The sequence below is a fragment of the Lathamus discolor genome, chromosome 4 (assembly GCF_037157495.1).
Source record: "Lathamus discolor isolate bLatDis1 chromosome 4, bLatDis1.hap1, whole genome shotgun sequence".
Classification (NCBI taxonomy): domain Eukaryota; kingdom Metazoa; phylum Chordata; class Aves; order Psittaciformes; family Psittacidae; genus Lathamus; species Lathamus discolor.
The window spans coordinates 60,330,041-60,346,104 of record NC_088887.1 but is presented as its reverse complement, the minus strand read 5'-3'; the positions used below and the strand labels follow the sequence as shown (position 1 = coordinate 60,346,104).

General features: G+C 43.1%; 1 protein-coding gene across 8 annotated transcripts in view; it reads left to right on the top strand.

The window, feature by feature from the left end:
• Positions 1–16,064, top strand: part of CRACDL (CRACD like) — a 66,189-nt gene that overhangs the window by 12,894 nt on the left and 37,231 nt on the right. For 2 of the 8 annotated variants that reach the window (XM_065677668.1, XM_065677661.1), the window contains exon 1: positions 15,513–15,653. The exons of 3 other annotated variants lie outside the window; for them this stretch is intronic. In XM_065677668.1, the coding sequence (XP_065533740.1) occupies positions 15,616–15,653 (38 nt within the window). In that variant the 5' untranslated portion in view covers positions 15,513–15,615. Of the gene's footprint in view, positions 1–9,439; positions 9,506–15,509; positions 15,654–16,064 lie in introns of those variants that run through there. 3 more of the 8 variants (XM_065677667.1, XM_065677662.1, XM_065677669.1) reach the window with 3 other exon arrangements.

Here is a 16,064-nt window from a genome sequence, read left to right as displayed (position 1 = left end):
TTTGCATCTGTGGGTGATGGTGGTTGGAGCCTTCAGCAGGGGCGTCTTGACTCCATCTCCACAAAACAAACTTGCAAATTCTGCTGAAAAGTATTTCATTGTACCACATCTGCTCCTGCAGCACTAAATTTTGTCAGCAGCATCTCCACATTGTAAAGCCTCATTTCCTATTAGCTTTTCTTATCTGACTAGTTGTTATTTTAATAGTTTCTGTTTCTGAAGCGTAAGGCAAAGTAAACTGACCAACATGCAGTTTTCATCATGATACTTGTAAGTGGTCACTCCATCTACTCTTCAGGATGGAATTAGGCTGGAATTTACAGTAGCACTCAGCATCATCCTAACTCTGTGTACTTTGCTGTCAGATTTGAACTAAAGCTGAGAGCTCGGATTAGCTTGGCCCAAGAGTCTGCTGTTGTGTCATTAAAATACTGTCTTTCACAACAGGTCTGTCCAGCGTGATCTGGAGACAATATCTGCTTTAATAGGTTAGGGTAAGGAAGCAAAAGCCATTTGCTAGTGTGTAGGTGAGAGAGCTACTGTGATAAGAACATGCAAGTGGTCTGCTTACACAAAAAGGTTCTTAATCAAAATGAACTTCAAACTTTAATGAGTCTTACTGCCATTCCTTCTTAAACTCTTAGTCTCTTTGCTTAGGAGCAGCAAATTGTCAAACACCAGGGGGAAACCACTTCAGAAACCAATTATGTTGGATGTGCAATGTCTGATAACGTGCTGTGTATTAAACCAGAATGCCCTGACAACTTTGTGCAGACTGCTTGAAAAGAGCGTTATTTACTCTGCTGAGTCAAAGCACAAACTTGAATTTGTCAGAACCAAGGTTCATTGTGCAGCTGTAACCTGCCTCTTGCATGTGGGATGGACTTAAAAACACCATCAAAAGCTATTCACCCTATTGCCTTCCCACAGAAAGGACCTAAAAGTTATATCACCTGCCAAAGTTACGAGCAACTGAATATGATGAAGGAAATTAACGCAAGTATCGGTGTTATCTCTAATAAAATATCACTGCTTACAGTGAAAGCCTGAAGGGAACTTAATTAAGATATAAAGACACTGTGTGCTGCATAAATCAATGCTGATTTTGGTGGCTGTAAAAGGGAAGGTATAAGTTATTTACATACAACTGTCAATTCTAAGACTTTCAAAACCAACTGAAATAGAGAGGAAATTGCTTTTTGGGGGCCTATATGACATTAGAGAAATAAAAGGTACTTAAGCCCCATTTTCTTAAAGGTACATTCCAGATTAGGCAAGCGGTTAGCTCTGCTGTATGATATGAAATTATACAATATTTAGTACCATGCCCAACTTATTTTAGGACAAACTATTACAAGAAATACCATGTACATAGTATAGCATGGAAACAAAAGAGACTTGAAAAGAAGTGTTTCTATTCCTATTTGGATGTTCAAATGGCTTTTTGAGTATGTTAAGGCTCTATTGTGTCAGTTTTCTTTCTCTCCCCTTCCCTTTTTGATGTCATTGTTTCATGCCTGTAGGGAAGCCCAGGTAGAACCTGCACCAGGAATGAGCCAGAGAAATGGACCACATGCAGAGTACCATCAGACTCACAAATGGAATAAACTGAAATTTGTGGTAGGGAAGAATAAGAAAAGGAGATTATTAAAAGTAACTGTAATCATTTTTCATCCTGCTACTTCAGAGGTTACATACAGCAGCAGGGTAGATGGAGACTCTTTCTTTTGTTGTGTTTGACTTCCTGCCTAGCAGCTCAGCATTCAGGTGCCCAGCAGCGAGTCCACATGGGCTCAACTCAGTGTAAGCCACCCCAATGATAACTGGAGGGAAATGGAGAGAGATGGTGGTTCTGCAAGGGTCATTTGGGTACACAGCAGAGCAGGAGCTCAAGGGGTTGCCCTTTGAATCATAAGAGTAGGCGCATATGGGGGAGACTGGTATCACCATGCATTGTATGGAGTTACCAGTCATTCCATTGTTTATGCAATTGCTAATTCTTTCTGTGGGTGTTGTCCTTCAACAGTAATAGAACTTTTATAAGTAGTTATAAGGGTAAATATTGTTAAACCTTGCCTATAGCAGACACAATGAAATCATCATAAATGTATTCAGAATAAACTTGTATACACAAAGAGAAATGAGCTTCACTGGTACTTTGCACTGCTGTTAATCGTTGGACTTAATCATCTTAAAGGTCTCTTCCAAACTAGATGATTCTGATTTGTACCTAAATGCTGTATACTGATAGCTGCATAGCAGGCTATTGTGCCTTTCTTGAGCTTGCATGCCTCCACCGTATGTCTTGGTTACTATACTGTATTGTGTAAATTATAATGGGTTGTTTGTAATATGGCTGGGTGTGTTTGTATCAGATACTGTCTAGGTGGAATAATTGCTGTGAGCATGCAGGAGATGGGCCTGTGTGCAAGCTAGACAAGCCCTCTGAGGACTGAAGGTGCCATGCTGTCCTTTTTCCTTACTGCTTTTGTTGTCTAGGAGCGAACATGGCCCAAACCTAAACAGTTTTTCTGTGTAACGTGAAAGCTATTTAGCCCTAACACAAAGGGAAAAGACTAAGGCTCTTTTATTCCCCATGTCACCACTCACTTCCCCAGGAGATCCTTTTTTTGGTTGCCATGGACATGCAGTCTGGTGGTACAGTCTTCTGTCCTTTATTCAGTACACCTACTAACATCTGTACCAGTGCAGCTTTCAAATATAGACCTGGCTTGTGCTGGCTCCGGCTAGATCTGATGCTGTTTTACACATTTCTGTGATACATTATTTTTGGCTGGTTGCTCTACCTTCTTGAGCAGATGTAACATTTCATAACTTGTCACTGAATTTTAATCATCCTTCCATTCATGGTGGTGACAACCAGAAATCTGATTGTGAACCAGTAAAGTGAAGAACACGAAACAGCTTGGGAATTTCAAGAAATCTGTTTCTCAGCACCACTCCCTTGAAGCCTGGGCTGCGAATGAAGTGTCAGGTGGCACGAGGGCCTGGAGCAGGCAGGTCAGTGCCGTACAGTTCAGTACTGAAGGAATTTGCATTGCAAAAGAATTTATACAGCTTGTTCCTCAGTTGTGTTTGAGTCTAATTGCACTTGATTTGACACTCACTGGGTAATTAGGGAATCAGAGCTGCTGAGACCAAGGACACTGAGCAGCTGGGGTAGGTTTATTGGTTTCATAACTGAAGTTAGAAGCTCTGGAAAACTAGCACCAGCACTGTAGCATCAGCATTTGTCTGAACATTAAGGGATTTAGACGCTACAGACCTCACACTGTTCCCACTTACTTCACTGTGGGATGCAAACCTGAGAGCAGGCAGGCTGTTCGGATGTCAGCTGAGCCATCAAAACCACAAGAGAAACAGAAAAAGGCAAGTATATATGCAAGTTTAAACATACAGAGAAGCATTGAACTAGGAGCTCTCAAGCTTTTGTTCACTTGGACAATTTGGATAAACTGCTGGTCTTTTGTGGTATTCAGATTTGAAATGAAATTAATATTTTTTCATGAAAGGGATGGGGTTGTTTTCTGTCTTATATAAACCTTTAAGAGAGAGCAACAATAATAATGAGAGGACTAGAAAATGTGTTTGTTGAGAGTGTTGCTGTGGCTATGATTTGTCCAGAGCCGTGCAAGATCTCAAGTATGAATAGCACCAGGCTTTTTACTGCTCTTATTATTTAACTGTATTCTCATGGCGTTCACAGGACTCAGCCAGCACAAGGAGCTATTGTGCTTTCAAATGTGCAAACACTCAAGAGACGGAACCATCTCTAAAAAAACTCCGAGTTTAAAGTAACAAGATGGGTAAAACACATGCATTCAGGCGACTCAGTAATACCTTGCTGTTAGGTATTCAGGTGGGGTCATAGCAAGACTTCTCAGCATCTTTCCCTTCCTTCTGCCTCTCTCATGTTCCCCACACCCTTTCCAGCCAGCTGCTGTTGAAGTTTTGTGGGCTTCTGTCCTGGCCTTTCCCTCTCCTTTGGAGTGCTGCTCAGGTTTGGCACCCTGCAGGGCACAGACATGCTACCCATATTCACATCAGTTATTTCACAAGAGCCCCCATGCATTGTCACTGAAAAGAGCAAGGCTTTGGAAAACAATTTGGAGGATCTAAGTCAAGTTTTGTTTCCACACAGCATTTGTTTTTTTTGGAAGTTCACATGCAGTTCTCTGCCTTTAGCTGCTGCATGACATGATGTCTTCTCTTTGCACAAGGCCACACAACTCCAGCTGCTGGGGCTAAAAATCCAGCTTCCAGGCAATAGCAGCCACACAGGCCACTTTCCATTGTTAAGACAATATGGTTCAGTTCCTCTCAGTACTTGTCTTTCATTTTGGCTTTGTGCTTACTTGCCTCTTACAACTTTGTTCCTGTGGTAACGACTCTCAAAGGCACAAGGAGAAAATTCCTGTTGGTGGATCAAGGCCTAACCTGTATCTGCCGGTCTGCCTGCCATACTATTTTGGATGCCAAGTTGACACCAAGAATGAATCAATGCCATGAGATTGAAAAGTGAGTGTATCATTTAGTTGTTTGGACCAGCAGATGGCAAATGTAGAGGAAAAAAATCAATCTAAGAGCCAGTCTAGGGAATAGACATTAAATAAAGCCATCTGGCAGACATATGAGGGGAAGGAAGAAGATGAGACCAAGTTCTGCTTCAAATATCTGTTCACAACTGAGAGGAAGCTGGTGGGAACTCATGCCATGCGGAGCTGACTTTGACCCTGTAAGAAGTCCTGTGAACTATCAAAACCTTTGGCAGCATTGAAAACTTATATAAGAAAGACCCTAAACTGCCAAGCAGAGAGACAAAGCACCAGCACCATTACTGCCTGTGTGAGATTCTGATAATACCCCACAGCGAATAGTGAATACAGAACTGCTTGATTCCCCATGATGGGATCGAGAAGTAATGTCCCTGCCATTGGCAGTTTGGAGCTAGATGATCTTTAAGGTCCCTTCTTAACACAAGCCATTCTATGAGAAGACCACATCTAGGAATCTGGTTTGTAGGAAATGAAGAACAGGGAGTAAATAAAGAATGTGATCCAGTATATCCTGAATGCTGAAAGGTGTTGATAAATCTGGTTTTGTGCCAATGCCGTGGCAGTTGTCGCTTCACCGTATTGCTTTTATTCCCAAAGAGAAATGTATGTGGTTTTGCACTCAGGCTTTTAACGAGAGTTTCAAAAGAAAAGCGTAATTCATTGAAAATGGAAGTGGCATCTTACGTAAGTGCCCAGCCTTTCTTTTGGAAACTTGCTCTCAGGGATTGTGTTTTCAGATCCCAGAAGTCTAGCAGATGTTATTACTGTTCCTGTTTTACAGGTCAGTGCTTTGGTTTTTATACTCTGAGAAATGCACACAGCTATTAGCCTTTTACATTATGAGAACAAGTATCTTATTCTTAACTCATAGATGCACTTCTTCCCCCACCCCCCATAAAATGGGGGGACTGTGGCACATCTTGAGAATTCAGGACCTCTAGTAACAAGCAGTTTTATTGACAGACTCTGTCATCTTCTTATTCCCATTAAAAGCAATGGTGGATCATTTTACAATGAATTTTGGTTTTGATGTCCAGGTCCGTGGCATTAAACAGAGCAGACAATCTTACCACTCAGACCTAACTGCAATAAAAGCAAAACATTCAGTATTATCATTTTTTAGTGCCTCCATTGATAGAAAGGTTCTTGTCAATGATGGTAAAGTGGCTGTATTTTGTGTGTTAACTCTCAGTTGCAGACACTTAAATGCAAAATGGTTGCCAGCTCTCACTGGACGAATTTTTCAAGTATCTCCTTCCTTTTCATCTCATCTGTGTTGTTAGTAGTTATTGTAGCTGAGAAAGTTGTCTTCAGTTTCCCTCAGCATCCAACAGCCAGCCTAACAAAAAAGGCAGTATTTCTGTCCCTCTGCTCAGATGAATAATTCATTGCCCTGTGCTTTTTGTGCAAAGTAAATTTGAACTATTTCTTTTGTAAAGATTATTTACAAGAGAGTCATGGACACACAGGAATTAATTTGCCACCTTCAGGGTTGTCACTATCTTTTTACTGAGAGGGAAGTAACAGTTTGTTTCTGTTATGTTTTGGTTAAAGACTTTGCTATATCTAGTGTTAGAGGGATGGTATCCTTTAATTGGGGAAGTCGGAGTTTGGCAGGTTTTCAGTGCTGTTCTGCTGCTATTCTCCCCAGCTCAGATGAACAATGGGCTGGAGGGATGCTGGCAGTGTTGCTTGGTTACAATTCATCAGCGTGAATCAGTGTTTCACGTAGCTCCTTCTGCATCTGAACAACCAGGAGACTTCTCAGTACTGTGTTACTGATGTGTGTGGAGATGTGACTGGATTACGTACTATCTCAGTTACTGCAAAGCTATACCTTGGCCTGGAGATTTGGACAGCAGCATTTGACTTTCTATGTCCAGTTTTGAACTGTGTTGTACAAATGCATAGCTGAGTAAAGCAATTTTTTAACAATATATTTTGTTGCAAGGTGTGTTTGATGAGTTAGGTACTTTAGCATCCTTGTGTGTGCATCAGGAAGATTAAATCCTTCACTATCTTCCCCTGGAACAGACATGTGCCTTGCTGAAACCTGCCTGCAGGCAAAGTGAAGCATGTAAGAGGAACTGCCACCTTCGTCTTACTCCTCTTAGTGCATTTGGCTGCCAGGTCTTAAGCTGGCATAAAATGAAGCTGGTGGAGTTATGCCAGTTTAGATAATAGGAAGATGTGACGGGCTATTTTTAACACTCTGGAATGGCTTTTCTGTACCCCACCCAGATCCATTTTACCACTCACTTGTTCTTACTGTTCAAGACATGACTAGAAATGTTAAGAGGGAATAAAGATGCCCAGTTTGGGCTCTCCCTTGAATCAGCATTTCTAGTGGCATTGTTCCTGTCTACATTTTTTTCTAACTTTGATATAAAACTGCACTTTTTTTGCCATTCACACTGTTTTATTGCCTGTTACCACTCTGCTCCATGTACCATTCACACCCCCTTTTCTGCATAGAAAAAGTTTGAAACTGCCAGTGGGTCTTCACAGCATTTAGGTTATGTTTGAAAATACCTAAGAACATGAGTGGCGATGCAATAATTGGTATCTTTGCCAAGATTGTCACTGGCAAGTCACTGACTGAGCTATTTGCTCATCTGTGGCCAGAAGATCGCTGGATTGTGGCACCTACCTGAATCACTGTTGTCTTCACCAACAGGTATCTCCCATGGCTTTCTATCCACATGACAGTCCTTGTCTGTGTATACAGCCCTTCAGTTTGTATACAGAAAAAGCCAGAAGTATTTTTCTCATATGTCATCTCCCCTGTCACATGTGAAATTCTTGTCCCTGAAAGGGGACAATTAGTTTAGACAATTTAGTGTTGGCTTGTTGTGTTGCTGAACATTGAGGCCATTTGGAAGAGGTTTTAGGGAAAAAAATGCACTGAAGTGACTCCACTTAGTTTGCAAAAGAAGAATTTGTAGTAGAAAATGAATCTGGCACTGTCTAAAGCACAGATATTTCTGTGGTAGGTTCTCTGCATAAGTTTGCCTTCTGGTGATAGTATCTTTAAGATGGCCTTTCATAAAGAAAATTGTTTCAGAATACTTGCACTATTTCAAATACAGCTGCACTGCAGAGGGCTGGGGTTTCTGACTTGCACGGTATTCTGATCATCTAACTGGTAAGCTTGTCTTTAGCAGCAGGTGATTTAACATCTTAAATTTTCAGTTTGCTTCCTCCAAATGATGCTTGGTTACCTATAAAGGTTTTCTTATTATGACCATCTTTAAAACCTGGATTAATTCAGCTTTGCTGCTCCCTGGGTCATGACATCCATGACTGTTTTGTGTGGAAATTTAAGTGCTTTTGAGATTGGACTTAATACTGAGCTCTTCCTATTTCTGCAAAAAGATGAGAGAAAGGAAATGAGCAAAAGAACTGTGATTTTCCTATCAATGCATCAGGCCTTGGGTCTTATTCAGAAAGGTACTTGAAGCACCTTAATATTCATCTGCTTTTGGGCAGTTACAATTGCTGCAGGGATAGACTGATTCCCTGAGTAGATACGGACATTTATGAGGGAGGGAGAGATTTCAAGCCTAGCTAAGAGACTGTTGCCTGACCCTGAGCCTGTGTTGAACATAGCTGTATTGAGCCACTGAACGAAAAGAATGCCTTTTTAGGGGTACACTACACACATTAGGAGAAAGCATTAGGCATGCCATTGCACAGCTGAAATGGTCTGGCATTTCTGCAAAGACACTTGTGTACATTTTCCTTCCATGAAAACATAGTTTTTAACAGATAAAAGGCTATCAAATTGTGGAGGAATTCCTTTTTAAGGCCTGTCCTCCTGTGCCCGAGACCCCTCTTTATAAGAGCTTTTGCCCATGTGGTAGCTGGGGTTGTAGGTATACCTGCGGCAAATCTCTCACGCAGAGCATGTGCTCTACAAAGATGATATTGCAGCTACTGCCTTGGCTGGGCTGCAGGTCCTCACAGGTATTCCTGTCCAGGACTGAAAGCATCCACCCAAGCAGGGAAGGAGCTGCTCACACGTGGATGGAATGACAGGACTTGTTTCTGCACTAGCACCCCTCATTCCTCCAGGCCTCACCAGCCCCTCCAGCAGGCAGGAGCCATGCCATGCGTGGTGTGCACAGCATCGCTTTATGCCAGTTTTGTGAAGAGGATGGATGTTCCTTGGTGTCAGTAGAAAGCAAACAGGCATTTTTCTCAAATAATCGTGTCTGTGTGAGACATTTACATTATGCTGCATTTGAGGAGTCATTATTTCCTTCCACTGTACAGGATAACTAGGGTCAGGTATACCCCATCTAGGGGACCCAGAGGTGCTTTAGTTCTTTAGGTCTGGTTCAGCTCTTACTTTTCATCTTTTAGCAAATGCAGGCTGAGGAGGTTGGAAGCTAAGTAGAGTAATTAATATAGTGGCATAGCAATAGCTAAAAATATTTCAAAGGTAAGAAAATGAAGAGTTGTTGTGTCATCATTAACTTCCTTGATTTGTTTCTCTTTAGTTTTCTATGTTATGAGTTTGGCTTCGAATTGTGCTTTGTAGCATACCTGTCTGGGATAACCTTAATTTCTTGATTTTCACACGTTTAATGCTCTGTTATTGCATTTGTTAATGTTGAGGCTGTGCACATGATGCGTGGTTTCTCCCACTTTATCTGAAGACCAAATTTGAAATACGGAGTTCTCATTTTGAGGTTAATTGGCACAAAGAACAGAAAATTTGCCCTCTGTTTTTGCATGAGCATTTCCTGTTTTCACCACAGGTGCCCTTTTTGAATAAAAATAGCTCAGCTGCTGTCCCTTTACCCTGGGTGGTGCTCGCTGCAGCCTTTGCAAAGCCAGGAGTAACTTTTCAGCAAGCCCCTGACTTTCCAGGAAGGACCCAGCTTACACTTCCTGAGCAACATCAGCCTCCACTAAGAATTCAGGTCAGGATCTCCCTGCTTGTTTCCTAGCAACTGGGGGATACTCGTGGTTTCTCCTCTGACTGACTCCTCCCGGGCGTTAGATACAGGGATCACTTGGTGAAGGGATCGGAGCAGTGCTAATAACTCACTCTTCGGGAAGGCAGAGCATGGCTGATGGGCCATAGGGTGCACTATCCAAGCCGAACCCAAGCAAAACTTTCCTCCATGCAAACTTGAAAGCGCCTGTGGTGTTTGTGCCACCACTTAAATGCCTGGAGACGTGACAGATCCCTTTTGAAACACCAGTAGCCTTTTTGTGTTATGTTGAATCTGGCAAACAGGAGCGTACGCAGGTAAGCAGCTGAAGAAAGTTTATGTCTGAGTGCTTTAAAGGTTGTTTTCCTATAGGTGTAATGCATTTCTTAGTTACACAGATGCACAACATTCAGTTGTGGGAGTATTGACCTGTCTTTGCACTTATTAAAGTTTCATTGGATGGTAAATGAAAAAGTGGAAAGATGAACTGTCTTCCCTGGTTCCTTGTGGTGCCTGTTTATAAAGTGTTGAAAACAACCTCTGAACTTCTCTAGTGAATTTATTGTAGGATTAGCTAAAGAGAAATCCTTAAGCGATCAAGAGTTATCAGTTGCCACACTCTCTGCAACTGGCTCCTCAAAGCACATTTACAAAATGGGAAGCAGCAAGTCCCTCTAATTGTGTATTGTCTGCAGAGGCAGGCAATCATTGCCTCTGGTTGGTAACCCAATGGGATTTCTTACTGCTTTTTGTTTTCCTTTGATAAGTTACACGTAGAGAGCCTTTGAGAAATTTGAAATGAAAGCAATGTACTGTTCTAGAAAATAATTTAGGGAAAATAAAATCGTCTTTTTTCTGCTGTGGCCTTCTCTACTCACAGATGGCAAAGATGGTGGGAATTACCCCCGAGTATGTCCGTATTTAGTGCTGGTACAGGGCTGGCATGATAGTTTTCTGAAGGACCACTCCTCACAGTAAATACACTTCTCATATTTTGGAAAACATGGATTGCATCCACAGTCCGGGTGGATCAGTGACATGGACTGTATCCAGCTGAATACAAACTGTTTAACTTGCATTTCTCAGAAGTTCATAAACAGTATGTTTCAGCTCTTCATTGATATGATTTGGTACAGCTCCAATTAGCTTCACCAGAGGCCTGACAAATGACATCAGCCAAAGATCTGGCGGCACATCTCTAGGACAGGTACATTGCAAGTTCATAGGTTTTTTGCACAGGAGGCTGTAGTGGTAGGTTCTGAAGAGGGGCATAAAAGACCAGATTATTTTTAAGCCATATATTTTAATTATCTCTAATATGAAGCTGTTAAATTTGAGTGCTGACTCTAAGGCATTCAGGAGCTGATTTCTTCAGAGAGGCTGAGTAAGTGCAGCTTCATTTGATATTTTCCACACTTAGTATTCAGAAAAACAATTCCCAGAGTCTCACATTGCATACCTGATACAGCAGCTGCTTTTCAAAGTCTGCATGTGCAATTTGGTATCCTAGGCTTTTTTTCCTCTATCATACACATGGGAGAGCACAAACATCGATTGCTAGGACCCACAGCGTATGTGTCCACTTAAGAAGAGAGAAAAAATCCATACCACAGCAGGATCGTTGTGCAGTTCAGGATGTTCTTTATTACAAAAGGCTCTCCCAAGTGTGTAACTTCACACTACTGTGTGTTTAGGTGATGTAGGACAGAGAAGGAGACATATCTGTTTGAGGAGGTGCTTCACATTTCATTTAATTGTTCTGGTCTCAAGGTCAACAACTTTGAGGAGACAGTTAACAGCAGAAACCTCTTTAGTCACTTTGATCTAGCTTTTCTAGTAAAGCAGCACCCTCAGACAATAGCGTGGGACCTGAGAGATTAAGTTGTCCGGCACTCCGGGTTCTTACTGATCTCTCCTCTGTTCACAAAGCCTTATAGTGTCCTCTTACTAGTGCTCTTCTGCCAGAGCTGGGAGCTTTGCTAGACATCGAATTTCCTGCCGTTTTCCATGACTCACAAATATTTTTAAAATGCCTGAAAAAAAGATGTGAAAAAGAAGGGGGCCCCTAGGGAAAGAGGGTCAGGTTTTCCTCAAGCCTGAGCTAGTACATTTGCCAGCTGTATGTAAAAGGCAAAATATTTTCCCATTACACCTACGCCAGAGATGCTCTGTACGAACACAGATGGCTGGGCCCTTGCAAGTCCAGCCAAGGGAGCATACGCTGGCACTTTGGGGTTTGAAAAGAAGCTGGAATGGATCCTGTAGTCTGATGCTGGCAGCCAGCATCAGTGATCTGGGTAAATGGCTCAAACATGTCCTTGGGAGTTGAGAATGGCCTAGAGGTGGAAGGTGAATGCTTTCCTCTTTGCCTTCTGCTAACCTGTACAAGTCTAAGTAGGAGCTGGGGAGCTTAAATCCAAGAATGACCTTTGTGTCATCTAGCTAAAGATGCCTCCTGGGATCCAGTGTCCATTTCTGGGCATCTGGCTGCCAGAAGAGGTGGGGTTGTGGTGGGATGGATGCAGAGAAGGGTAAAATGGCCAGGAGATTGGAGAGTTTATCTCTGGGAAGAAATTAAGGTGCCATGTTTGGCTTTGCAGATAAAGGCTGAAATGGGAGGTGGCCATCTTTTCTTAATACCTGTGTCAGGAGAGAAATGCTGGTTCAATGAAAGTATTGCATTGGCACAAAGATAAAGAGGCTGTTCATTTTGACTAGGAATTTCTAGCCATCACAGTTAACAGAGTTCTGGAATAGCATTTCAGTCAAAGTGATAGGAAAAAAATAGAATAGTTTTCAAAATAGGACTTTAATCAGCCTGTGAAAGGATTATATGGAGTGTTTGTTCTCCCCTCTGGTAGTACGTCCCCAAGTTTTATCCTGACACACCCATGTGAAGTGCAGAGATTGAAGTGTACCAAAACATGCCATTCCTTGGGACAGAGAACTGAAAAAGTCAAAGCAATGCATGGAGCCCCTGGGAAGGGGCTGACAGCGATAGGTCTTGCAAAAAGACAGTTAAAGAGCCTTTGTGGGAAAAATGATTCACCACTGACTTTGGACCTGCCCAAGGGGTCAGGAAAAGCCAAAAATGCTGGGACCCTTCAAAGGTACCGTGGTTATTTTAGAAGTGAGTTTTGATTTGTTGTTGTGACTAACTCTGTACACACAGATTTGTCACCTGCCTCACAGAACCATAGAATGGTTTGGGCTGGAAGGCACCTTAAAGATCATCTGGTTCCAACCCCCATGCCGTGGGCTGGGACACCTTCCACTAGATCAGGGTGCTCCAAGCCCCATCCAGCCTGGCCTTGAACACTGCCAGGGATGGGGCAGCCGCAGCTTTTCTGGGCAACCTGTGCCAGGGCCTCACCACCCTCACAGTGAAGAGTTTTTTTCCTAATATCTAATCTAAATCTACCTCCCTGGGAAAGCAAGCAAAGCACAGCAGTTTGAGGCAGGGAGTCCCCTCACCCACGGGTAGTGAGATGGCCCTGAATATCTGTGCTGTGCCTGACAGACAGGTTGCTCCTGAGTGAAACCACTTCAGTGATTTTACCCTGCACCACCTGACTTAGTTGGGATCACAGCAGACCCACAGGAGGTGAGAGGAAAGCCCACACAAGCAGCTTTTGCTCACACAGCTTTGCTTCCTGAGGTTTAATTAGAAATGCTGCGCTGCCACCCTCTCTCCCAGTGGTCGCCCTTTTGCTCCCCAAGGGGAGGTTGAGTACCTCTCTGCTCCTTTTCCTGCGTCTGGAAGAACATAGTTAGATTTTTCTAGTATCTGAATTCCAGTGCCATTTCATTTATGAATGCTGCAGTACATTTTGCTGTGCTGCTTTGAAGCAGGCAGAGCTCAAGTACCATAGAGTCACCTGTAAGGGTGATGGCAGATGAGAGCTGTTTATGTCGTGCTGGATTTCTGCAGCTCACTTGCGCTGCATTTGTCAAATTGCAGGCAGGAAATTTTTGAATTAATGACAAATATTTCCCAACAGGAGTTAGTTAAGTGCCTGCACATGTTAACTTAACCATAATAATCTTGTCATAGTCATAAATTAATGACCTGCATCTCATCAGGCTGTTGAGTATTGAAGTAAAACATTTGTGGCGTATTCAAAGAAGAGAGCCTGGGGATGAACGGGAGAAGTCTCCAAATGGGTCTTTTCTACCTCTTTTAGAGATGATTTTCAGGCTCCTGTGTAGTCTTTGGGGATTACTTGGATGGTGGGGATGGGAATGCAGAGTACCTAACCATGAGCTGTTAGGTAACCCTGGCTTCCGTCTATCCTCCACAAAGAGGTGTCCCCTCAGAGTGACGTGGTTTAGACCTATTACTAGTTGAAGTGTCTTCTTTTCTCCATTGCCTAGAGGGAGATGCAGCCATGGATAAAAGGCATGTCAAACTAGCAAGGTGTTTCGCAAGGAAAGTGCTTCTCAGGTCAGAGGAGGATAGAGTAAATTTCCTTAGGAAATTAAACCTGAGGAGTAGCAGCATTGTATACTGACATTTATCACCTGTCCTCCTGCTCTGCTTTGAAGATGAAAGTGCTGCCAGGGCTAGATGCACAGTTGGTATGATACTGTGACTGGTAGTGTATTCTGCTGCTCTGGATAGATGAGGAGCAGTAGCCCTCTCAGTGACTACGTCCCTTACTGTAATAAACACTGTCAGGGAAGGTGTGAGCTCTCCAGTGCTGTCCTTTCTTGTACTTTCTCCAGCCCCTCTCCTCATTTTATTCTGCATGTGACATTTTTGCATATAATGTTCTGACTATATGAGCACACGTGCTCATTGTGCTTGTCCTGGACAGATTGGCATGTGCAAATACTTTCTTCTTTCCAGTCCAAAGGAATGAGAGAGATTGTGCAAGTGGTGTAGGGCACACTAGAGACTTGGCTCTGGACTTCTGACAAGGCAGCAGTAGAAACTATTAAGTAGCATTCAGGGTATTAACATCTAAAGTCTGCAAGTCTGAAGCGCCAGCTGGAGGTGAAACATGCAGCATGACTAGCCAGAGGTTATTTTCACTGAGGTTATTGCTGCAGGGAAGCAGCAAAGGGGGAAACAAGAATCTGAACAAGTGGCAGTTCTTTCCATTTGACCATATGCTTGTTTTGGAGCATAGAGTGTGGTTTGGAGCACAGACCAGCAAGTATATGGTGAGAGAAGAGCTACAGGAAAATACCTTCTGTCTTTCAAACACAAAATATGTCCTGAATGGATAGTAAGAATGAAAAGTTTGCAAGAGCATGTCATGAGGGAGTAAATGACAAAAAATTAAGGCTTTTACGTTTGTGAAATCCTGATGGTTATTTTCATTACAGGCTGTGGAGGAAGGTTCTGAGCAAAGATGAAAGGACTCAGCAATAATGTTTATTGTGGCATGGTCAGAAAACCTTCCAGCATGTTCATGTAAGAAATTATTTGGGTTAGGAAGACTGTCCAACTTAACTGGACTCCCCCACCTGAAACCCCTGCAGTAGTCATGTATTGCTGTGACCTTCACTACAAATCTTGGGCTCTGTTTTTCTGGAAGTGATCTGAGTGGAGGAAATAGGAAGGAGCCCATGGCTCACCTGCCTCCCATTCGGGCTCACGAAAACAATTATCCGTTGAAAGCCAAGAGGGACTGAATTAGGAAGGGTCAAAAGAGGCTAAACAAGGTCCTTTCCAATTAAAAGCCTGCCACGTGTACCCCTTCAGAGGGAGCCTCGTACAACAGTTAGACAAGAGGCCGTTCAGCTTTGCATTTGGCCTCTGGGGTTTAATGCAACAGGAATGTGGAATGTGTTTACAAGGTAGTGGTTATTGCTGAAATATGTGAGCGCTGGTGCCTGGGGAAATTTCAGAGGATTGAGATTGCACTGACAGTGGCTGTGCCTCTTGGACAGTCCCTGTGGATGTTGGGGAGGGAGCTGCCCTCTGAGTCTGCAGTCAGAGCCCTGCAGAGGGAATGCAGTGGAAGATGCTCCCCTTCCCCGCCACCTCCTACTGCCTTCCCACAGCTGCAGTTGGATCTCACTCCATCCTCACTGCTCCTTCGTGCTAGGATGACCAAGGAGGGCGAACCGGTCCTTGGGCTGAAGACATGGCTTCTTGTTATACCTGCATCCGAGGTGACTCCAGGTTAGCACACAGCTGCAGCTGGTTCGGCAGATCAGTGTGGGCTGAAATGAGGCAAAGCTGAGGACTGAGGGCCTCTGACGGCACCTTTCACGAGCAGCTCCTGGAAATGAACCTGCTGCTGTGTTCTGGCTAGTCTCAGCTGGTAGGCTGGTGTTTCTCTGCCTGGAAGGGTTCAGGTTTCTCTTAGAATACTTAATTCATTCTCTTTGCATTCTCTACTTGCTTTTTTCTCTACTTTAAATATCCAATATTAAAACTCTTCTGCATGTGGTTCATAGATGATACTAATGATTATTTTATCCTTCCAGCACAGGATTTCCCAAGGAACTGGGAATAGCCCAGCCTAGTCTTTTTAGTTCATGCACTTTCCTCATCAACTTGTGTTTGGCCAAAGCAGACTGTATTTTTCAT